The sequence below is a fragment of the Stigmatopora argus genome, chromosome 15 (genome assembly GCF_051989625.1).
Source record: "Stigmatopora argus isolate UIUO_Sarg chromosome 15, RoL_Sarg_1.0, whole genome shotgun sequence".
In the NCBI taxonomy this organism is placed as follows: domain Eukaryota; kingdom Metazoa; phylum Chordata; class Actinopteri; order Syngnathiformes; family Syngnathidae; genus Stigmatopora; species Stigmatopora argus.
Genome location: NC_135401.1, coordinates 5,219,488 through 5,245,069, shown reverse-complemented (window position 1 = coordinate 5,245,069; position 25,582 = coordinate 5,219,488). Strand labels below are relative to the sequence as shown.

At 39.1% G+C, this 25,582-nt stretch overlaps 3 protein-coding genes across 10 annotated transcripts in view; 2 read left to right on the top strand and 1 right to left on the bottom strand.

Moving 5' to 3' along the window:
- pacrg (PARK2 co-regulated) overlaps positions 1-11,298 on the bottom strand; it is a 151,121-nt gene extending 139,823 nt beyond the window's left edge. The window contains exons 1-5 of one of the 8 annotated variants that reach the window (XM_077620206.1): positions 11,174-11,298; positions 9,130-9,228; positions 6,583-6,753; positions 6,156-6,200; positions 4,218-5,753 (exon numbers count right to left, since the gene is read on the bottom strand). In XM_077620206.1, the coding sequence (XP_077476332.1) occupies positions 4,581-5,753; positions 6,156-6,158 (1,176 nt within the window). In that variant the 5' untranslated portion in view covers positions 6,159-6,200; positions 6,583-6,753; positions 9,130-9,228; positions 11,174-11,298 and the 3' untranslated portion in view covers positions 4,218-4,580. The other 7 variants (XM_077620207.1, XM_077620205.1, XM_077620208.1 and 4 more) reach the window with 7 other exon arrangements.
- On the top strand, positions 331-3,626 carry LOC144089405 (uncharacterized). The gene is made up of 6 exons (XM_077620214.1): positions 331-433; positions 507-542; positions 933-1,211; positions 2,195-2,320; positions 2,415-2,442; positions 2,792-3,626. Exons 1-6 carry the CDS (start codon positions 388-390, stop codon positions 2,916-2,918), a joined length of 642 nt encoding a protein of 213 aa, XP_077476340.1. The 5' UTR covers positions 331-387; the 3' UTR covers positions 2,919-3,626.
- The window catches only part of luzp1 (leucine zipper protein 1), a 32,243-nt gene continuing 16,808 nt past the window's right edge, over positions 10,148-25,582 (top strand). Inside the window, exons 1-2 of the mRNA XM_077620197.1 lie at positions 10,148-10,596; positions 23,713-23,770. The gene's annotated coding sequence lies outside the window, so the exon portion shown is untranslated. The remainder of the gene's footprint in view (positions 10,597-23,712; positions 23,771-25,582) is intronic.

Here is a 25,582-nt window from a genome sequence, read left to right as displayed (position 1 = left end):
ACGGTATTAACAATTAAAATATCCAAACATGATGACGCTAAAACAGGTGTGGGCAAACCAGTCCACTGATGGAATTTTGGCATTTGTAGGACAACAGATTGATGAAAAGGTGTCCTCTCTTTATGGGTTGGAATGAAAACCACACGCACTGCGGCCCTTTGTGGAAAGGTTTGCCCACCCTGGTGCTAGAAATTCCATTTATCATATTTTCCCATCAGATTATTCATTTCAACACTAGTTGTTACTGCGCCTGACTTGTTTAATAACGGAACATTTATGAGGGAACTGAACACTTCCCTTCTTTTGCCATTGGCACTCTCACTTCCCCCAGTCTCACCCTCCTCACCTGTGCTTTAACTCACATTGGACTGAAATAATCTCAAGAGAATGTCCCTTTCACTCTCACTCCTCTTATGCTACATCTGCTGCACAGGTAATTTAGACATTTAAAATCATAGTACAGAATGCATATTATATTTTCTAAATGTTTCTCATTGCTTTTACAGCGGAAGCCCAAACACTGATTTACAACATTTCATCTGGTAACTTTCATATTTATGAAAATTATTAATTTAGCAGTGAACAGAGTGAATAAAAAATAAAAATAAACTATGTTTTTGGCTTGCAGTGTTAAGTGAACAATGCGGGAATGGATAGGAGGAACCTTTCCATTTAATAAAAGCATTAGATAATAAAAAAAAGGACTTTAAAGTATTGGGAGTCAAAATCTATAATTTTCAAAATGTAAATTGTTGAAAACAATTACTTTTTAACAAAATATATATAAACAAATATCAATTCAGGTAATATATCAAGGTCTTCATGACAGTAAGATTTTTTTAAACTACCAAAAATAGTGAAGAGCTTGCGTTCAACAGCACTAACAACAACAACTTTCTAAATTGATTTTATTTTCCTCTGTTTCTACCCAGTGCCTCATCTGGAAGTTACACCAGACAACCCAGTGACAACGGGACAGAATGTCATCCTGAACTGCACCTTACCAAGCTGGCTCGATAATTGTACCAGTTACTTGGAACGAAAGGAAGAAGAGATTTGGAACGTAGTGATTGAGGGAACCAATCTCACCCTGAGTGAGCCTCAGCAGAGCGGTATATACCGCTGCCTTGCTCAAATGAATCAATACAGGTGGTACAGTCGCAGCCATGCGGTCTATATTGTCTGCATTAATCCATTGGTTAATAGTCAAGGTTTGTACGATATAACTTCTAGTAAGGTGTTTGGCAAAGAGAGCTAATCTGTTTTTTTTCTCAAAATGTACAAGTAAAACTTACCATTTTCATGTATTAAGACTTTTTTATTGCAGGACTATAAGTAAAGTAACTTATTGTTAATAGTTTTTCCTTATAAAATCGGGTGTTATAAGATTACAACTCAATATAAAGTTGTATTAAAGGCCATGCAGAAAGTGATTAACACTGCCCAGAGGCAGACGCTATAGGTCCCACAAAGCACGGACAAATAGGCTTAAGGACAGTTTTTTCCCCACATCCATCAGAAATCTAAACTTGCGGTAACATAACACACATTCCCTTCTGCGGTAATATGAATAGATGTTTGGGTGGTGATCTGCCTCCTACTAGCTGACTGAAGTAAGGTAAGTGGAAGACAGTGAGAGGTAAGCGAGAGGTAAGCGACCTGTATCCACAACAGCAGAATGCCAAATTACAAGTCCGTAACTTACACTTATTTAGGTCTTTTGCCGAGTAAACGTAGCTTATGGAGAAGCACCATCAATTTCGTCACACGCAGTTTCTGCGTGTGATGACAAGTAGGCTTTTTGTGTTGTGATAATGACGACAGGGCCTATGTCCGATTATATTATATTATATATATTAAGAATACTTCCATATGAATTTCAGATTATTCATTTAACTTCATGTAACTATATCCGGACATTTTGAAGTTTTACTATGTTTTGAGGAGGGTTTCAGGACCAATATCTGCCTTTACATTTATCAGTACCGGTATTTCAGTGGGTAAAGACTGCAACCAATGTTTTTAACCTCATTTCACAGTTGCGAAATACTTATCAGTGCTTGTGGTGAAAACCTTTCTGAATGCCCCAAATCATGACCTCAGCAACTTCTTGTCACTCATCAGTCAACGTGCACTCTGATGCACACAATATGACCTTTTGTGACTTTGCTAATTTAATGCATTTATTTTACAGATAATGTCGGAATAGGTGCTTTGGCTCTGTCTCTTCTGGCCGTGGTCATGAATATGACGACCGTGTTTTGGCTGTGCTGGCAAAGGGCTAGAGACAAGGGGGGTGTTGCCAACACTGGAGCTAAAGGTACAACGCCTGGCACAACATGAGAAGAAAATTTTGAAAAAAGCAGATGTGCTCGGTACTTATAGCTGTTGCTGTATTTTAAATATTTTAACAGGTTTGCAGAGGTCTGGAAAGGACACAACGTAAGAAGCACTGTCTTTTTTTTGTTCATTATCATGTACTGTTATACAGTAGATTATGTTTTACATATATAGGATTATTTCTACTCTCGATTTGTCCATCATATTTTGACAAAACATTCTTATGTTTACTGGGGGGAAGTCAAGATAATAAATTAGGATTTTTTAAAAATACGACCGCATTTAAACATCTTTTAGGATAAAATCATGCTTTTTTTTAACTTGTTAGCTTTCTCTACTTATTTTGGCTCGGACCATAGAAACAGAATTCAGCTGTTGCTACAGGTGGCACAATTCTAGAGGGGATATCGATCCACCCCAAACTGTTTTAACTTTTTTTCCCTCATCACAGGGGAGGGCTTCCCCAGTTGGAGAACGCTGGACAGGTTTATATGAACTACTCCAACACAAACCTAACCTACACGGATCTGGATCCCACAAGAATGAACTCGGATAGCACATACTCAGTTCTGTCATGAACAGAGAAAGATGAATATAGATTTACAATCACTTGAATGAACTCACAATGTGATTAAGTATAAACTGCAGGTTGTACTTCAAATTAGCAAGATATTCAGTGTATGCTGGGGGAAAAAAACAAGCGGACAAGTCATTGTTTTGTGTCACAATGTCTTGTCCGCTTGACTGAAAGGGAACGCCTAATTTAGGATGGCAATACTTCTGCACCCTTTCCCTTCAACTTGAAGAAATGCTGTATTGCAAACATTTCAGAAAAAAATGGAAACACCTGAAAGAACATGAATACCTTGAATGCTGTCTTAAAAGGGTAAAATTAAATTCTGTTAGTGTGTGAGAGAGAGTGTCAGACATGTAGAGAACCCAAAACTTGCAAAACTTCTTCTTTTCTATGGATACTATGTCACAGAGGAAGCCAGATTTACACAATTCAGTCTGCACATTTTAAAAGCAGTGGCAGTCAGAATTAGCAAGACCGTGACATTTCATGTGTTCACTTGATTGTTTAAATTCATTCCCTACAGGATTTTTTTTCCACATTTACTGAAATCTGTCACTAAATCTCACAAATCAGGCCTCTGTATTCAGTGCTGTAACCTAAACTATATATTAGATATAATAGTGTTTCTTAAAAGATAGTCAGGAAAACATTTGTACAGAACCATTTTTTAAATCATAGTATATTATTATTATTATTATTATTATTATTATTATTAACACATTTGCAGTCACCTACGGAAATAGTCGCCCATAACGGAGAATAAGAAAGATTAGGATATGACAGCACAAGGTGAGTGCGACATATTAACTCATTTCCTTCCACTTACAATGAGAGACATTTACATTTTAATCCATTTTGCCAGTGCTCCAATGTTCCCTCTAATTTTTTGTTTGTCTGAGCAGAAAGACAACCTCCCTGAGCACACTGAGTACTGGTGTGAGCAACATCATCATTGCTCGTTATGGGCACACACCAGTATCACACCTGCCATAAGCAGGTGCATGTCTACTACACATAAATTATTTAGTAATGAAAAAATGTGATGATTAATATCTATGAATGGGCGGCCCGGCGGATGAGTGGTTCGCGCGTCGGCCTCACAGCTAAAAAATAAAATAAAATAAAAAAAGGGATTTTATTCTGTGCGCTCCATATGATTTGCTGTGCGCAGAGAAGACGAGAGTAGTGCGCAATTGCGCACGCGCGCAGCTTAGAGGGAACATTGCAGCGCTCATTGGTATTACGCGTAGAGGAATTTGTTTTATAAATATTTGAAAAGAAACCACTTCACAACATTAAATGTGAATGTTTTGTAGTTTAATGTTAAACACAACAGCATTTGATGAATTGACTGTAGTGGGTTTAAAAAAATAAATGATTTAAAGTCAGTCTTTTGTGTATCACCATAAGGAGTGCGTACCCCTGGAGGTACTTACTGTTGGTGAAGTCCTATATACAAGCACCTGGTTTTCGGTACATGTAGCCTTTCCTTTACGTGACAGTGAGAATGATATTGAGAAAGGACTTCCTCTGTATACAAGATATGGCAAGTTGTAGTCCACCTTTAACCCAAAGCTAGCTGGTAGGCTGTTAGGCTCTGACTCAGTACATCAGTGTAAATCTACAGTTTATTTGGCTATGCCATTCGGTGGCTGTATTGGAGTCACTGCAATCCGGGCTGAGGGAGCTCTACATGAAGTCTCTGGCTCTGGTGCTGGCTGTCTAAAGAGATCTGTGAGTTGACGGTGTAGGAGGAGCAGGCATCGCCCTTCGTCAGACTTTTCAGATGAGCCATTATGAACCGACGAAATTTCTTGGTGGCAAAACAGTACACCACAGGATCCAGAATGCAGTTTAGACCCATGAGAAGTAGGGTGACCTGGTGCATGTCGTTGAGAGCCTGCACAGTCTCGTCACTCCAGTCCACATGGCCCCACCCCTCTTGAATCTGCAGTGCCGCCAATGTCCAGAAGCCTTGTACCAAATGATGAGGCAGAAAGCAAACGACGAAGACGCCGACCACCGCCATAAGCATCTGCACAGCCCTGCGTTTCATTGCCGTGGACTTCCTTGATGAGATTGTCACGTTGGACTTTCTAGATACTGTTCCGGACTTCAATTCCGAATTGGGGACGCTTTGCGAGAACAACGCACGTGCGATGAGGAGGTTACACACCACCACCAGCGCAAACACAACAAAAAATGTTCCTATAATTCCAAAATGTGCAAAGGCCACGACTCTTTTGGATGCGTCGGAGGAGTTCTGATAGCCCTCAAAACAGCGGGTGATTTCCCCATCCTGGGTGGTTCCCGGTGAGACCAGAAACGGAAAGGCCATGGAGACGGCCGTCAACCAGATGACAGTACAAACGGCAATTCCCCGGCAACGGTGGTCCGAGGAGGCTGCGTCCAAAGGCCTGGTGACTGCCCAGTATCGGTTGACGGTGATGGCAGCGAGGAAGAGGATGGAGCAGTATGTGTTGATGAAAAAAAACGAGCCGGTCAGTCGGCACATGAAATCTCTGTAGACCCATGTGCCTTCCCGACTGTAATAGCCAATCCAGAAGGGGAGGGCACACACAAAGAGGAGATCTGCGATAGTCAAGTTAGTCATGTAGATGCGAATTTCCCCCATGGCTCTGGCTTCCCGTAGACAACGCAGCGCAAACAACACGTAGATGTTGGCAAAGAGCCCCACAATGAAGATGATGCCATAGGCAGTGGGGAAAAGGAGATAACGAAAAGGCGAGTCCACAAATTTTGTGTCATTATTGGCTGTAGACAGCAGAGGAGTGACTGCTGCAGCACTTTCTGTTGTGGAGAGCCATGTTTCAGCCTGTGGGAAATGAGAAAAGTACAAATGGAATGTCAGCTCCATCAAATTCAGAAAATTCTGAAAATAAAATGCCCAAAAAAAAAAGATGACTTGACTATGAAAACATATTTGACCATGCTGTTTAAAAAGATAACTAGCAAGTATTTACTTTGAGCAGGCAGTCAACAAATGCTAATCTAATGAAAATAAGACCACCAATTATTTTTGATTGTGGTCATTTATGAAATGACATTAACAGCCCTAAGAAAATATTTTCAGTCTCATCCTCCAACAAAAATAAAAACCAGATGTTACTTTCACAGTGAATTACACAGTTCTCGCTCTTTATTTTTACACTTAGATAGAGGATGTAAGAACAATTTAAGGCAAGAAGTGAAGCAACACTTTCAATAGGAAGTTTACCATGGTTTCTCCTTTGCGGCCTTCTCAAGTTCACTTCAATGTCAACTGTGAAAGAAAGTTAAAAGGAGTTGAATGGAAGTCAATTTTGTAAGGCATCTTGTATACAAGATAATTACATAACGGGACAAACATGTAACATTAATCTGTCAAAAAGAAAACAACTGATGAAGAGTTATATTGTCTGCACGTCTGCTCTTGGTTAAAGATCTAAGGAGGCTTTTCGAAAAAAAAAATCTCCGTTACAGGTCATCTAAGGCTACGATAAAATGCCAGACGTTAGATGTTAAATGTCACAAAATCGCGCAAATCTGATTTAAAAGTACATCCTGAGCAACTATCCAAGTTATGAGTTGCCATGGAGAAGAATTTTTAATCACAATCAAAGCAAAAAAATGACATTAAAAATCATTCACAACAGCTGACTTACCGTATACTCTTCTTCTCTGTGTCTTCTGCGTGACTGGAAGTCTCCGTGCGTGTAAAATGTAGGGCGAGCGTCAAGTATCATAAAGAAGGAGGTGCAAAGCCCTTCTTGGGAAATCCCACATGCTGAAATGTATGCTGTCATTTAGAGCGGACATGCCCATTCTTGAGTCATCTGGAAATTTTAAACTTAGTTCACATTGAAATCTGTTTTTTATTTAGTCCCTTGTCTTTGATTTTACTGGACTTCTATTTTATTGGACCGCACATAGCTGAATAACATTTTTTCCATTGTTTCCTGTCATGAATAACCCACATTCAAAGAGTGAAACTCTAAGTGTTGTACAATAACCACCACAAAGTGATATCTCAGAAAAAGAGGGAAAGTGTGATAAGAGTCTGACTGACAAAATAAGGTACATATAGGATTCAAGTGTACTTCAATGAGTACATTTTTAAATTCATTTTTACATTTGTATGATGCTTAACAGCATTAAAATGTTTCTGTCTTTAAGAGACTAAGGACAACCAGTTGGGTGATTTATTAGGTTTTTGTATACTTAAAATAGACATTTTTCACAAAGTTAAACATGTTGACACCATTTTAATTGAAAATCAAGTTAATCTTGTATTGATACAGGAACTGTTTACCCTTATACAACACCAATTTTAGATTGATTATATTTTATTATTTATTAAAAAGCTCCATTTCAAGTCAAAGTTATCTTAAATGGTTCTGTACAAATGTCAAAGGAGGCTGTAGGGGCGCCCCTTAAGATAGATAGCAAAGCCAATGTGGTAGAAAGTTGCAAATGTTGCTTTCCAACCACAAGAGGTCTCTCTAAATCTACCAAATGAGATTTTACAGCTCTCCCAGAGCCTTCTCTTTTCTGAACCACCCCTTCCTCTATACCAGAAGAGATTAAAACTTCATTGACATGATAACCTTGGCATTCAGTGCAGGAAAAATTATTGTGGTCGTGTCCTATATATCTACAAGGTATGAACCAATTTCTATTGCTTTCACAGACAATACAAGGGAAAGATCATTTAAAATATTGCTTGGCATAAATAAAAGCATTCCAAAAATATATAGAAATAATACCTTTTGCATAGAAATGTTGCAAAAAGTACAAAATCAATGCAAATACACTAGGAGTTGAATGTCTAAGGAAAAGTGCGTGTTTCCTGTCATGACATGCTGCCCTACATTTGGGCTCATCTGGGTTATATGTGTTAAATAGCAGCCATAACCCGCTCTGGGAGGATAGTGTATTAAACACATTAATCCTCATCCACGCTGGTAAAAGAACACAAAGTAGTAAAGCTAGATAAGCCGTGTAGTAGCGTAAAGTCGTCCCTTTGTTAATTTCAATGCTCCCCTTGCTTTACCCTGATGTGGTCATAATATTTCCGGGTAACTATTGACTCCCTTGCCGGACCCTTGTACTATTGACTCTGCGTAAACTTTAGGGCTGTGCACGGGATTATGGAGATTAGTGTGGATTTGGATAACATAAAAATGCATCCTGTGTCAAACAGAAGAAAGAAAAAAAAGTGAAGGCAAAGGCACACGACGTGTGCGTGCTATCACCTAACTCTTTTTGGAAAGGAGTTGATTGTGTTGGCTGGTGAGGGATGTTTGCAATTAGGAAGGATGTTGGCTCGAATATGAGCACTTCCTGAATCAGGTGGTCCATACAATGTACAGTGCAAGGCAGACTACATTCCCTGGAAAACATGTGGTCACAGTCTCTATCGTGCATTTACGTTAATGTCATTTGATATATGGAAGCCACTTGCCCATGTGACAGAAACATGTGGAATTGTTCCCAGGAGAGATAGAACATGACAGATGTTCATAGGCCCATGAAAATATCCAAGTTTGTCTTTGCTTAATGCAGCCCAAGTGCAGAATAGCCCATAGACTTATTATTTGGTCTTTGATATCTCGGGAAAAGGTGCTGAAGAAGCATACGATTTCAGAGTTCCTATAATTTTCTTCCATACAGTCATAAGACGAATAAAACAATCAAACAGGGCACAATAAAAATAGGAACATAGCCGTCTTGTGAAAAATACATATGGTTTACAGATATTTTCATATATGATTTTGAAAAAATACACAGCATTTTGTGAAAAAATTTCATAACTTCTGATAACCCTGAATGTACATGGAACTTAATGTTTCACTTTATCTTACTTCCTTTATATAATTCGGTACATTCCTACTAGCCAGGTCAAGTGAATAAGAAGCAAGCATGTATGCTGCCTACATTGTGGCTTTTCAACACAAAACACAGTGAATATGGCCATTATTTACATACCAACAAGATTTTAGAGACCGAAAACATCTCTGAATGTTGTTTTTGTTAACAAGGCAAGCAAGTACTATCATTTTCATCTAAAACAGACAAAAAACATTCTAAAATAAAATGGAGCTCATGTGTAAATGTGCAATTTCAAAATGATAACAGGCTTACCATGAGACACAATTTGCTTTCAATTACTTCATATTCTCTCTATGTCAGAAATGTAAAAACAGACTCACATATCGCCAGGTTTTCCATGCTGGTGTGTCCATCCTCAGTTCACACCATCTTATGAAAGGTTGCACTTTCGTGTTGGCTTTTTTGTTTATCTTCCCCAGCTGTAGAAAGAATTCACGTTATTTTTTTTACACAAATAGGAGAAAAACTAAAGGAAAGGCTTATATTTTTATACAAAAGCAAAATGAACATATGCAGTTGTAGTAGGTCAGAATCAGTTCAGCTCACATAAAGTTTATTAACATGTTCAAAACCTTAGAAATATTCTGGGTTTCTGTTCTGCTAACCACCAGGCCCAGTGGGAGAGTGGTTAGGTAGTCGGCCTTGCAGTTCCTAGAACGAGAGTTCAATTCCAGGTGGGTTCCGCCCTTTGTATGTGGAGTTTGCATGTTCTCCCCGAGCTTGTGTGGTTTTTCTCTGGGTGTTCCGGTTTCCTCCCACATCCCAAAAACATGCATAGTTGGCTGGTTAGACACTCTAAATTACGCCTAGGTATGAGTGTGAATGTGAATGGTTGCCCGTCCCCGTGATTGGCTGGTCGCCAAATCAGGGTGTCCCTCACCTGGTGCCCGTAGTTGCCTGGGATAGGCTCTAGCACCCCGCGTGAAAAAGTGGTATGGAACATTAATGATATTTTTTTTAATTCAGATGAAAGATAATAATATATATATATTGGTTGTAGAGGTATTTTAGTGCAATCTTGATTGTTTTCAGGGTAGGAATGAAGGCTTTCTGGCCATTGCTACAAAGTACAGTATATACTACACGGAATACTGAATAGTCTATTATTTTTGGCAGCCCTGTTTTTCTTCGTGAGAGAAGACTAGTGGAGTGCTGAGCTGAAAATGAGATTGTTCTTAATCCTCCCCCAACAACTGCATTACAAAACGCTGTTTTAGTACAGTTGCAGATGTTGATGTGGGTTTGCTTGCAGTCCACACTGAAGCCAGTTTTATCGTTCCACAACTTGCTCCGGGCAACATAGTGTCTGTATGAGAGGAAATGCGCCACAGTTGACTGTGCTAACACTCCTGACTCGCTTCTGTATGTTTGCACGGAGGAACAAGTAGGAAGGGGAGAGAGGCGGGACCTCACAGCCGGGGAAGGGCGTTCTCTTTGCGGTCAGAGCCATCCCGAGGGGTGGGTCCTGATCCGGCGACAGGAGGAGAGAGGAAAAAAAGGAAAACCCACCTTTTTTCATTGTTTGGAACGCGGTGGAATGCGATGGTTTGATGTTGAACGAACTCGGGATTGGGATAATCCGAGTGAAAAGAGACGATTTTCAGGGGAAAGGAAGGGGGTAGTGGATCAGACAGAACGGGATGAACTTGTCTTCCCCTCTGCTGCCGCAGTGAGGGCATCTCGGGCCGAGTGAGCAAGACTGAAGCAGCCGGTGGAAGATTTTTTTCTTTTTTTGGGGTGGATTTACCGCGTACCATTCCCGATTTGACGACAAAGAACATTGCAAGGTATGGTCAAGTCCGATTTTTCCAATGAGCTATCCTCACGTTTGTTTGCCCGGACATGAGCTAACATGTGCCGGGGCGGCACAAGTGTTCAACTGCGGCAAGTTTACCCCACCAACCCTTCTCCGATCGGTTTTAAACACGATCTAGGGCGTCCAGGTGTTTCAATTTATCTTTAAGGCGTCGTTTACTGTCACTTAGAAGCAGTTTAATTCCACATTCAGCGGCGTGTTTGCCATATTCTTTAGCGTTTAGAAAATGGACTCACCATTACGACGACAGGTCTTTGGATCGAAGTTGAGAATCTCCTTAAACATACTTAAACTGATGTCGGGGCTTCCAAAAAGGCTCATCATACCTTTTTCTATAACCATCAAACGTTCTCAACTGTATAAAATTCAAAATAACCTGGTTGAAAAGCAGTAAAATCGCGCTTGGGAGACTTTGTACCCGGTCCAAGTATTTGTTTGTTTCATTTGTTTGGTTCATTTGTATGTTTGTTTGTTTTCGTCCATCCGGGAAAAAGACTCATAAACATAGTTAAATATATATTTACAAAGCGTTGATCTCTTTAAGTTACCTGAATATGTCGATCATTTTGAAGAGAAACTTGTGAGAAAGTGCTGGCTTTGTCCTACAAATCACAACACAACAGGAAGCTGTCACACAGCTGGACCGCATCATGTTGGACAAGCGGAAAAGCGAAAAAATAATTAACAATGTCTTGTTGTCATTTGGATTGATGAACTACATCTGTTGGAGACATTATCATCCCAGATAGCTATGCTTTTATTTTTTTAAGAATAATATTAAAGGTTATTTCAAGGCGAATTCTACATCAAACTAGATATAATGCAAGTATTATAAGTTACAAATTAAACCTATAAAGCAGGGGTAGGGAACCTATGGCTTGGGAGCCTAATGTGGCTCTTTTGATGGCTGCATATGGCTCTCCCCTAACCTGTGAAGTAATGTAAGCACTACATGTACTGCCTTTTTAATCATAATATTTTTTCATTAGACTCATCTACATGTATGATCTCATTGATTAACTATAGCGTAACAATGATGTCAAAAGAATTCAGACTTTTTGCACTTTAAAAGTGGTAAAATTAATAAAAAAATCACACATTTTTATGTATTTTTACTTTCTGAGTATGGCTCGCAAGGAATAAAATTTGAAAATACAAGTTGATTATGGCTCTCTGTGAAAAAGGTTCCCGACCCCTGCTTTAAACTGTAAAGTGTCTGCTTTTCCTAACTGTTGTACAAATATATTGATAAGGTTAACCATGATACTTAATACTTTCTTAAACATGAACTATCTGTTGACAGATTTTCTGAGTTTCTATATTTTGCTTTCATCTGTAAACAAAAATGAGATACAAGTGTTAAACTGTTGCACAAACATGACCCAACTCATGTCAATACACGCGACTGTTTGGAAAATATTTAACTATTATTCAAAACAGAGGCTTCAATGTGTTTATTGCCACTCCCCAGTTAGGTTTACTGCCAAACTAAAAATAAAATAATGCTAGTTAATATATTGTGTATTTAAAACAACCTCATAATTTTGCCTGGGGAATTTCATTAAGTAAGGCCAATAATGAGTACCATCAATGGCGAAGGAAAAGGTACAGCGTCACTGTGTTATAACTCTTGAAGTAACCTTATTTGCACGCAGCCAGACAATATGAGTAATCACTTGCATAATGTATGCAACCTCTGTATAAAATGACTACAATTTCTTCAGAATAGTTAATATTTTTTAAGAAAATTTTACAGAATGTAATGCAATCTACAGATTGATACTTTAACTCATTACACACCAATTTATTAAACATCAAATATTACACATCGACAATTTAATGATACAATATTGATACTTTGAACAATGATACATGTTATGCATTATGTCACCAGTATGTTAGCGGCGACCCAGTGGACCAAGTGGTAAGCACGTATTCCTCGATGTTCAGAGATCGAGGGTATGGTCATTGGTGTGTTTTGACCTGTCTGTACGATTTGCATGTTATCCCTTTGCCTCCATGGGTTTTCTCCAGGTACTCCAGTTTCCTCCCAAGTCACAAAAACATGCATGGTAGGCTGTTTAACACTCTAAGTCACATGTCAAAGTAGCGGCCCGGGGGCCAAATCTGGCCCGCCGCATCATTTTGTGTGGCCCGGGAAAGTAAATGATAAGTGCCGACTTTCTGTTTTAGGATCAAATTAAAATGAAGAGTATAGATGTATATTAAATTTCCTGATTTTCCCCCTTTTAAATCAATAATTGTAATTTTTTAATAAATTTTTCTGTGTTTTTAGGTCAAAAATTATTTTGTAAAATCTAAAAATATATTAAAAAATAGCTAAAATAAAAATTGTTTTAGACCTATAAAAAAATGAATATTCAGGGCTTTTAATCCAGTTCTTTTAATCCATTTATTAAAACAAAATCTAAAATGGTCTGGCCCACATGAAATCGAGTTAACGTTAACGCGGCCAGCAAACCAACCCGAGTCTGACACCCCATGCTCTAAATTGTCCCTGGGTCTGAGCGTGATTGGTTGTTCGTCTCATTGTGGTCTGCGATTGGCTGGCAACCATTCAGGGTGATCCCAGCCTACTGCCCATAGTTGGCTGAGAGGCTCTAGCACCCCCGTGGCCCTCCTGAGGATAAGCAGAACGGAAAATGAATGAATAATGTTATGACTAAATAAGTTCAACATACAATGTTGGGAAAATTTCAACAAAGAAGTATTTAAGTGGCTATAAAGAACACATAATCAGTTGTGATCAGTTTGCAGCCCTTCCAGGACCCACTTAAATGTGTCTGCTGTTTTTATGCGCCTGTGCACACACACACACACAAACGCACACGCTTCTATGGTAATTGCATGAGTTGTGTCTAGTGAATGCTTCTGACCAAAGGTGACTTTAAGAAAAACAGTGCATTGTGTGCCTTGTGGTACCAATAGTGTGTCAGGCGTAGAATACTGTAGGTAGTTGTTCTAACTAGAAGAATGTAAAAAAGAAAACATGTGTGGCTCATAAAAAGGCAGCGGAGGGAGCGACTGAGGTGGTAGAAACCTGCCTTGACCTGTTTCGAACATGAATGTGAGCAAGAATTAAACCATTAAGGACTTTCTCGAAAAACAGTTGTAGGTCACACCTGCTGAGGCCCTCTTTTCAAGCAGTCAAAATCTACATGAGCGTGGATGTATATTTACACTTGAGTGAGGGTGAAAAGGTTTCCGATTGCTTCTTGGGAAGGCTTATTACACATGGAGCTTTTGAAATTCAAGAAGATACGTTTAAGCCAAATCGAAAGCAGTAGCAAAATTATTCATGTGTCTATGGTCTTTGGAATCCACTCACTTGTTCCAACTTTCTGAGGTTTCAGAAAAATGGTTGACTCCAATTTGTTTGAATTTAAAATTTGATATCCACCAAGGAGAAATTCAGTTGACGCTATTTAAATTTTGCAGATTGCATTGACATGAATGAGTGAAAATCTACTTAGATAAATAGCCATTTCTCAACACTGGCAAATCAGCATAGTATCAAAATATATTTACTTTTACACAGAACCCATGAATGTGGGATGTTTTGATTATGTTATGCACTTTTAACTCAGCAACACGGCATCCCACGAGCCCCAAGATTGAATCTTGGTAATGTCAGCATCTGGTGTGATGGATAACCATGGGCTGCAAAATTTCTAAACGCCAGGGACACCATCTTCAATTTATTTTTGGTGGAACCCTGAATAGTATGTTTTTGAGCCTTTGGTCTCCAGAAGATGTAGATGGCTTTTAAATGGCTGTGTTCTCTTGATATTTCAACTAGAATACAAAAAGGTTGGCTAATATATGTTTTTAGCAGTTGTAATTTTCCGCAAAAGAAATAATCATACCCCTTTTCTCCTCTTTCATGGTCTAAGATATACCACGCGTAATTTGTTTTCCACTCGGCCCACAACCATCCTATGAAACTTGCATGTACTGCTATGAGTGAAACCAAAAACGACTCATTACGGGTGTCCGGTTAGGGTAATTATCAGATGAGGCTGTTGACCTCAGGGATTATAAAGTGGCTAAATGACTGTTCCTTTGGATTAAATAAAAAGTATTGAGGCTTTCTGCCTAGCAGAATTGAACCACTGGGACTGCCCAATGCAGCTTGTCAGCTGTCATGAGTCTGCCATTCCATACATCAAGGTTTATTCACAGAGCCCCTCCCTAAATGTGTTAAAACAGAAAGATTATGAGGGTTCTTTTTTGTTTGTTTGTTTATTTTAATTGAAACCCATGTTAACCAATAAAAAAGCCTGAAGTATCAGTTTTTTTTTTTTTTAATTGAACTAGAGTACCAAGGTCGGCATTATCAGTGTAATATGTACTCTAACCTCATTAATGAATGTAATGAATAGTGCACATTTAATTTGCATCGTCTCATGTGAATTATTTTTAGTTAAGGACCTGGTTAACCTGATCATTCAGGAATAGAGCCTCCCTATCCAGTGAGAGGTATTTTACACATTACAAAACAGCTCCTTGAAATAGCATCCATGAATCTTAACTATGTTTTAAAGTGGACGACTTTTACTTGAACTGACACTATCACACTCTTGAAGGTTTACTTTTTGGCTCTTCACAAGTACTGTACAAAGTACCAACTTTATTGAGACTATTAAAAGCTTATGCATCGCCCTCAGGGTAATCATGTCCATGGTTTGGTTGACTTTTTATAGCACTGTTTGTTTCATAGTTTCTACGTGATACAACATGTATCCTCTGAAATCCTTCATCCTTACTTTCAAGAAGGTGGTTGCCGGAGTGAAGGCCCTACCCATATTTGATGACACATGATGTATTGCTTTTATTGTTATGATTTAAAAAGGTGCAGCACTGACCGATATGTTTGGGCTTGTAATAGCAGCAGTGATGCATTTGTGTCATTCAAGCAGATGGGGCACTGTTTGTTTTGAGATCCAGTTGATCTTGTAATGATAAAAAATGACCTACATAGTCCAGTTTCTATAATACTGCATACATGATGATCACTTTAACGTGCTAGGATTCTTTATCAGCAGTTTGACAGTAAAACTCTTGGGATTTCAGCTGGAGTTCAAACTACCTCAACTCTATATAATATCTGTTTATGCCAAAGTACTTTGGAAAGAAGCTCTTCCCACCCATGTACATCCATCTTCAGGCACTAGAAGCTAAGATTTCAGGCAGTCAGCAAGTCTTCACCCATGAGTATATTTGAGCTTCAAAGTAACATACACACACAAAACTGACTTATACATATAATTTACCTGCACAATATCGTTTACAATGTTTCCAAAAGTGGGTAACCAGTTGCACAGCGCTGCTTGATTATCCACTTTCCATTGGGTGTTAGGTAAGTCACCTGGTTTTGCAATCTGGGAAGGAAAAAATGGCATTATCCAAACAAGTCTATACGTACTCATATACAGTATTATATAAGAATGCCTTGTTGAAAATCAAATGGCTTGTGTTAATACAGTACATTTCTTGCGTGTGAAAGTGAATGAAGCTTGTCTCGTTAGTCTCCCAAAATGTGCAAAACAAACTCCTCATTATGACCAGTGATGGTGATTCGTCATTCTTCCAAAGTCCTTGCCATTGGCTGAAATGCTGAACCTTCTAGTCGGCACAAAATCCAGGAAGAACTGATTTTAGGTTACTCCATCTGTACAAAACCACCAATAATCTCACTATTTGGGAAGACAGATTAGAAAATAATATTTTTAAATTTGATGTTTTTTTTCCAAATAAACCTACTAAAGCTCTTACAAACTTAATTCAGTGCAGATTGCAAGCTAATTATCACTGAATGCTTCAGGCCTCTGCCACAAATATGCTGACTATTCTGAGTCATCAAGTTTAGGGAAAATCATTTGAAGCCTCTTTTGAAATATGAAACAACTGACACTCCGCCTCATGCTGCATAAGAGGAAAATCATTGTGTTCCACTCGTTGACACACAGGCCGCCAGCCTGTCAACTTGGCAAATATTTTAAAAATGTTTTTTTTTTCAATTCAAGGAGACTATGTGCTTCATCTGATTTAGAAAAAAATATTCCCACGGCCAAAAAGAGGTAAGAAGTTATTTCAACATCTGTTTGCGTGATTGTATCGCGCCAGCATTTAAAATAACTCACCTGATATTCTCATAAACATTTGAATGGGTGTGACATCAAATAAGGAAGAAGGCATTAAGGTGTGGAACTACAAACTTGTTGCCAACTGACAAAGTCCTCCATCCACATTGTTTAACAGCTGTCGAGTGTTTTCAAATGCACATCTAATGGACTCAAGTGGGAGTTGAAGTACGGTTCATGTGATATTTCCAAAACCTTACAGCATTAATCCACGTATTTCACCCCAAACCGAAACATTTCCAAATCAGTGACTATACACTTCCTATTTGCAAACAAAGTCTTGTTCTCACTACTTGTTGGCAGAACAAAGGAGGAAGAGAATTCTATGGAAGCTCAAACTGCGTACGCCAACAACATAAAACATAAGACTGGAACAAGAGAATAATTATTTTTTTTATGTCAAACCCAAAAATCAAATTAGCTCATTTAATACACTTATTGCCCTGGAACAATTACAGGTATTATTATGCTAAAAATCAAATAGGATCCATGACTTGATTTTAAGTTTTGGTCAAGATCTTGTTAATGTGGAAATGGTTCCACAGTTATTTGCCAAAAGTAGCATCCCCATATTTTACAACCAGTTTCTACGTGAACCGTGACTAAACAGATGTCTTCTGTGCTTTGATATCTCAATTTCTTGGGAATCCCTCACAAGGATGTAATGGTAATGGTGACATGAGCCAAGCTTCTAAACTGCTTCCTAATTCCATATTTCAGGTAATTTATGAACACCAGTTGCACCCATTGTGATCCACAAACCCGAGCACTGCCGCCCTGCTGTGGACCATGTGAAGGTTCATGAACTATAGTGTGTAACCCAAGAACATCATCATCTGGTCTGTGTTTAGCTTCCCTACCTTCCATCATTTTCCCTGTCGCACGGAAACTGACACATAGTCAGTGTCAAGTCCAAAGATGCCACGCTAGAATGTTCTTTAATATTTGTGGTTGTGTTGGCTGATTATTAGCATGTGTTTGACATTTTTCCCGGCTGTTGCACTGATTCTTCAAGTGTCTGTAGTTTCACAGTCCAGTCTGGGGTGTAGCTTCTGTTGTCCTATTTCATGTTTCTTCAAGAGTTTTAATTAGTTTTGTTATGAAAAAGCCTACATATGATTCATGGATGAAAATCTTGCCACTTCATGGATCAGTAAATAGTCATGCGCAAACAAACCAGGAAAGTGAATCTCACAACCGTGAGGTCAATATACTAATGTTAAAGCTATGCTGACGGATATCCTGAACAGAAGGTGATAAAAAGTAATGTTTAATCAGGCCGATCCCACTTTAATCTGCCCTTTTGGTTGGAGTTTGATCTGTGAGCTGACAAATAAGATTCTTCTACTAGTCTGTGTCTTTTAGTGTCCAATGGTTCAATGTTTTTATTTTTTATACACTCAATGTGGTAACAGTGAAAAAACTTTTGTTCGACATTTTGTTCTCAGTTTTTTTCTTATATATGGTAAAGGGAAACAATTTTTATAAGCATTTAGAAAGAAGGCACTGGAATGTGAGAAACAAGGGATGTTTTAACTGTGAGTGCTACATTTAAGATATTTCTTGTAATTTACTCTATCCCTGTTGCTTTATTAAGATCTGAAAGAATTGTGTCTCTTACGATAGGCCTTCCGAAAATGGACCCCCTGCTTTTATTGTCCACCCTCCTTTTATTTTCCCACTTGGCCCAGGAGTATTTTTGGACGTTAATGAAAAGAAATCTGAACTGCCTACCCAAAAAAGGCATGTCTGGGTCAGCTGGGTGGAAACTTTCGTTACTAATGTTCTTAACATTGTCTATGTGATCCGTGTGTTGTAAATGTGCGTGCTTTTGGTGCAGTGTACAGCGCAGGAATGTTGTGGGTTGTAAGGGGGGAAACAGGGTGGGCTGAGAACCGAACAGAGCTATATCTTCTCTAAAAGAGAGGTAGAGGGGAGGGTTCGGAGCATATTTGGCATATTTCAGGAGCCATTCCAGTCTGGTTCAAGATGCATTCCTCCAGGATTTGACCAACCTAACAGACGAGGAAGGGAGGTGAATGTCAAATTTTTCCTACAGCTGGTCTTGTGATCCCATTGATGATGATTTTGACTTTATGAAGAAAGAAAAGTCTTGCACTAAATGGATTTGATAGGACTAGAAGTAATTGATGTTTCACTGCAATTGTCGCCATTGGATGTCCAATCCATTTGAACTGCCAGTGGCACCGAGATTGGCCCATCATGTTTCTAACCTTAGTAACATCCATAAAAGGCAAAATGTTGACTGAAAAATATACACAATTTGCAGGTTTTCCATGTCTTGGATACTGACTTTACCATTCTCATAGTTTTTTTGTTTGGTTGGTTGGTTTACCTGGTGGTATTATAGTATCTCTGTTTCAGCACCCCCATGACTACAGTTGCTGCTTCACTCCTCAGGGATATATGAGGCTTTAGTCTGTTATTTGCAGTCAGTTGGGCACTAACTGACGCGACAGTGGTTGGCAGGAGTTTGTTTTGGAAGTCAGAAACAGTGCAGGGCTCAGCAGAAGTCAGGTTCATCCGGAGGGCATGAATCAGTGTTTAAGGCCATTTTGGAGAAGAGTACGCCAACATGCACTTGAATCTAGATCTAGTATTAAAGATCATTAAACAGATTTTGCCAATTCAATGGTAATTTTGTTACCATGTGATTTTTTTTCAGTCTGCTTTGTTCAATTTTTATGCAACAGGTACATTGCACTATTTTAGCCATCAGGAGCATCGCTTAGAAAATACAAAAAGACAGCCTGTTTTATGCAAGTCATTTTGATGGCAAGTGTCTGAGGGCTGTTTCCTGAAGCAGCAGTTTATCTTGGACGCTGTTGGAAACTCTCAAAAGTCTGTCTAGCAGACCCAAAACCGCAACACAAACAGCTCATCAATGGCTCACGAGACAACAGCCTCAAGCAGTTAACAGTGGTCAAAACCAGCATTTCACAGTGACTCATAGTGAAAATTATTCGCTATTCTTACTTTAAATAACAGTACCCTTATTTGTGCTGTGATTGAAGTAATAAATCTATTTTCTTCTTTCTACAAAGTATTGGCATGCCTTGTTTTAGTGACTCTAATAAGTGTGGTGCAGATGCTTGCTGTCAATGACCACTTGGCAATTTCCAGCGCCTCTGTTCTGCATTGCTATTTTTAAATTATTATTTTGTTTTCGTTGCACGCAACTGAGAGTTTTACCCGTAACATACCAGCAATGCTTTTGCGGCTTATTCTCACGATGTATCTATTGAAGCCAAACAATCCCTGGCTGTGCTTGCTTAATAATGTTAGATTGTATATTAATTGTATTTCTAACATGATATGAGTGTCATCTGCCCACTAGTATGATTTGCTAGTATTCCGAACCGACATATTTAAGGATTATATCTTCTGTTATAGTAGAATTTGCTATTATAGTAGTTGTACTATCCACTGGCTTGTTGACATTTGACCCTAAATTCAGCCAGGTGATGCATTTGTAGGAAAATAAGTTAATTATTAACTTCACATTGTTATTAGCAGACATTTTTTGCAGTGGAAGGTGCTTTTAGTAAAACACGACAACACTTGTTGAGCTAACGAAGAAAGGAACGTTCATGTGGACACATTCAGTCCCTGGAGCCTCACAGGAATCCTATATACAACTCTTAGCTTGCCTCGTAGCTTCGTTTCTGCACTGTGGCACATTGTGGAATGCCAGGCATATTTTATGATCCAACCTCAGCCCGTTTCCTCCCTTTCTCCCAGCATCTGAGTTTATTTGTGAAGCCAGGCCAGTTTTGCCCTCCACTCCCTTCTCCCCCGTTATAGTTCAGTTCATTTATCCAGTTTCTCCACTGCATGTATGCACAACTATGTTAAGGTAAAGACTTAGCTGTAGGTAAAATGTGTTACATTGCCTGGTCAAGTATGGATATGTATGGAAGGCTTCTGATTCATGTTGACCACCTTGTACTGTTTTTGTAAGGATTTTTGTTCTTCAACAAGGTAGTTGGCCATTATGCTACACTAACATTTTTAGATTTGCACTGTATGCAATGTTATCTGACAGTTAAGATGGGTATTTCTTTTTCTGGTATGAGTTCCACAACCTTTCATAATCCACTTCAATACATTAACCAAGTATATTTAGTTTTTATTGAATTTAAATTACAAATTATTTACATTCACGGTTTTATTTTATGTGTTTTACAACTACTAATACAACTTAACTGAAACTGACCTATTGTATTTTAAGTCGTTGTCGGAAAAGACATCTAATTTATTTGAACTGGCATCCACACCTGTCAACAGTGTTTTCATCGTGTTTTGGCCAACCCTACCCTCTCACACTCCAGGTGCGTAGGATGCTGAAGAATGCTGTTGAATTAGCACTTTATCTCTCCGGCAAGTGAGCCGCATCTGCACTCCCAGCCATGCCAAGCATTTCAGACACAATTGACCTTAAAAGGAAACAATAGTAGCCTATCAATTCTGCTCTGCCAGTCAAAGAATGGCTCACTCCCGCCTGGGTAGTGTCCGGCTCGCCCATCAACAGCACAAGGAAGTGCGAGGCAGCTGAACTTTGAAACTAAAAGGGAATAACAGTGCACCAATAGAACTGTTTGCTGTTACTTTCATAGGAATAGAACAACCTTTAAAGAAATTATAACTCAAAAATATACACATTCAATGGTTATTGAGAATTATAAAAAAAATACCAAAAAAGGACCATATCCTTCCATAACTACTGTCCTGGAATATGTTCAAATATCAAAGGTTGATGGTAATGCGAAGGAATCTAGTCAGACAGTTTGGGTGGCACCATAGATGCAGATGTTTTGATAGATATAACCAATATCTGATAGGGTTACAATGACCTGAAAAATGCCACCCTGTGGTAAGAACTTCAAGAATCCCTAAAAGGATAGCTTATTGGTGGATATTTTTACCCAAAATGTGTCAGACAATGGGAGGACTTCTCCAAGTAGTAGACTAAACAAAAGTTTTAAAGAGTAACAATGTGACTGTTTTATTGTAATCTGAAGACATTTCCGGACCAGATCTTCTTCAGACAATATTCACACAAGAATAAGGGCTTTTTTATTGGTGGGATTGAGGAGTACATATGTTAATAGTTTTTTCTTGTGGATATTAACACTTGGCCTTTTTCCCAGATGCCAAATTGGAATGTTTGGACTTTTCTCTGTAGCAATATTCTTGTATAAATAAATAAATAAATATAGTAAGATATGTATTTAAAAACACAGTGACTGTGTGTGGCACTGAGTTTGTTTTTGTGGAACATGTAGAGCTGTTAGATATAACTGGTTCTGCCAGTTTACAGGCAAGTGAGAAGAACTCAATGGTTTTTTTTCTATCTGACAGCTTGTCAACGAAATTGTCGCTCCACCTCTCTGCTATGCTGGAATGCAAATAGCAACAGGAGAAGGAGGAATGCTGTTCAACACATGAAAAATTAAGCTCCCTGACTTTCTCTATTACTCCGGCCTCCTCTTTTCTTCTTTTTGTCTGCAACGTTCTGGACAACTTCCTGTCTCTTGCCGTCCTTTCCCCCCCTATGCTTGCTCTCTCTCACAGTCATCCTCGCCTCTTGCAAGGCATCCTGTTCACTTTGTTTGACTTGAGCATTCCTTTCCTCCACGAGCAGACAAAACAACCCAAGACCTCTCCAAGCCGCAACCCCCAGTGCGCAAACACATCCTGTTAATCGCTCCGGAAATGGGTGCCCATACAAACAGGGTCCACTTGGCCAACAGAACCATGTATGCCGTTTTGCCTTGCTCTTTAGCATGCTTGTAGTGTGAACCCAAAAAAATAAATAAATAAATACAGCACAAAGAAAATGGAGGAATGGATGGAATCCAAATTTTAACAAGGAGGCAAATGGTCGCTGCCATTTGTCCCAGTCAAGATGGATTGGATGTCTAGTGCAGTCAGTAGCAGGCTATGAGGTAGTAATACATTCATTTTCCAAGCCGCTTATCCTCACAAGAGTCAAAGGGGTGCTGGAGCCAATCCCAGTCAACAACAGGCAACAGGCAGAATATACCTTGAATTGCTTGCCAGACAATGGCAGTGCACATATAGACTAACAACCACACACACATACAGTCACTTTGAAGTGCTCAAATAGCCTACCGTGCAGGCTTTTGGGATGTAGGAGCAAACCAAAGAAAACCTGGAGAAAATCCACACAGTCCAAAAGGAAGTAGATGCAAATTCCACACAGGAAGGCATGTCTGTTGGAACGTGCTTAAAATCCTGGCAGAATTTTGTAACAAATTCCCAATTTTCACCCACTTTCTCTGTCTTTTTTCCCCCTACAGTGATACTAATTTTCATTGAGGACGAACTGTTGAGGATAATTTGATGTTCCTTCCTCTGTCTATTTTCTCCCACTGTACATATCCTTTTAATTCAGTCCAGACTGCTGTCCTAAATCTGGATTCTCTGTGCTTAACCAAACATATGGAATGCTACTGTAGTGGAATGCTTGTCTTCTGCACCATGTGTGTGTGTGTCTGTGTGTTTTGAGGCACTCAAAAGGTTCTTGGGTCATTGTTGATGATTATGATTATGATAATAGTGTCTGTGCATGTGCGTGCGTGCCAGTGCCTTCCCAGAGAAGTGAATAGGGCCTTGTGTTGCTGCGGCCAAACATGGCTTGTCTGCTCATGCATGAATCTAGCGCAAAGCCCACCATAAACTTCCCCATTCCCTGGATGTTAGTTTGACTCCTCACCATCACAAACCCACAACCCTTCTACTGTACACTGAGTTCATTGTCGCCCCTCAGCTGAAGATCAAAAACAAATACAGGCAAAATGGACTACGTTGAAAGATGGATCGTTTCTCTTTTGCTAATCACATTGTTTGTTTGTTTTTTTGTTTGTTCCCAATGACAGGATGGAGATGCTGGGAAGAGAAGCTTGACATGTCGTAGATAAAGGATGTGAGTAAAATGTGAGTTTTATTGCCTTCCACTCATCTGCAGTTCATTAACCCTTAATATGATGGTCATTGAAGTCACTGATGGCACTTGACGTCTAATCCACTTTGACTGAGGGAGAGTTGCAGCGAATAATCGCTGCTAGCTCTCCCAGTCAAAATCTATTAGATGTCTAGCATGGTCAATGACACTAAAAGATGACGAATCAGAGCCATTCCTCCCAGTTTCAATGAATTGGATATCTATTGTTGTCATTAGGCATGAAGTAAAATACAGGGGATTTTTTTAAATTAAAAAGCTCTGAATAATTCATGTATTTGATTTTGTATAAGGTATCATTCAAATTAAACACGTAACCTTCCACTATGTCACGTCTCAAAGTGGCGGCCCAGGGGCCAAATCTGGCCCGCCACATCATTTTGTGTGGCCCGGGAAAGTAAATCATGAGTGCCGACTTTCTGTTTTAGGATCAAATTAAAATGAAGATTATAGATGTATATTAAATTTCCTGATTTTCCCCCTTTTAAATCAATAATTGTAATTTTTTAATCCATTTTTTCTGTGTTTTTAGTTCAAAAATCATTTTGTAAAATCTAAAAATATATAAGAAAAGCTAAAATAAACATTGTTTTAGATCTATAAAAACTGAATATTCAGGGATTTTAATCCAGTTCTTTTAATCCATTTATAAAAAGTCTATCTAAGTTTATATAAAATGGTCCGGCCCACATGAAATCGAGTTGACGTTAACGCGGCCCGCGAACCAACCCGAGTCTGACACCCCTGCACTGTCTACCATTTATCCCTTTCTAACCTATTGGCTGCAAATTACAGCAAGAAGCAGAAGATGACAACAAATCTTAAATTAGAAACAGACATGAGAACTAAAACGTTATACCAGATAAAGTAAATCTTGGTCTATTTCACAAAGATTAGTTTTCTTATTTTATTTGACGTCCTTTCCCTATATAACCTCACCTCCCCCCTTCTTCCACCTCCTCTTCCTCAACTCTTGTGTGCTTCCAATCGGCTCTCTGCGCAAGTGTGTTTCCTGTCGGGCACAAATGCCGGCGCCAAACTTCCTTCCCCATTGCCAAGTGTCGCGCACAGGAGTTGCACACTCTACTGTATTTACAGCCACACTGCATGGACCGAGGTGTTAATGTGTTTTTTGGGTGTCAAAAGGGCTAATACACTACAGGCCTTTTCCAGAGAATATTACGTCAAATGAAATTGTGAGCTGAACACAAGCTATAGGCGTTGTTTTGCTCTAAACCCAAAATGCTATGTATCAACGGTGTCATCCATCTGAGCTGTCAACATGTAAACGTAATTATTTCTTGTGGGCCCTCATAATTACTGTGATTACATTTCACCTAGGTGGTTTGAATCAGTCACTCATCAGAGGGCAGCCCTCTGCTAAGGTTAAAACGTTAGAAAGCAATTTGTCCACCCAATGTTTGAATTGTGTTACCAAGTTTACAGAGAATAAAAAGGGGTTTAAAATTCAGATTTGGATCAGTTAAAGTCACTGAATAACTGCATGTTATACCTTGTCTGTAGCACAGTATACCTTTTGATTTATTTAGGCGAACCCATTCAGCAGACAGCTTGACCGCCCAACATATTGTTGTGGTGGTTACAAGTTAGATTCCGGCGTGTTTCTCAGTGTCATCAATGTTCTGCTTTTTTTTGGCATGCAGTTGGCTTCTCTGCTTCATGAGCCCTAAATGATTTCAAGCAGCAGGTCACTTTTTATTGCTCATTCCATTTGGTGTGAAGAATGCTTTCCTGACAAAAAAAAGTCCCATTGACACATTCTTAAA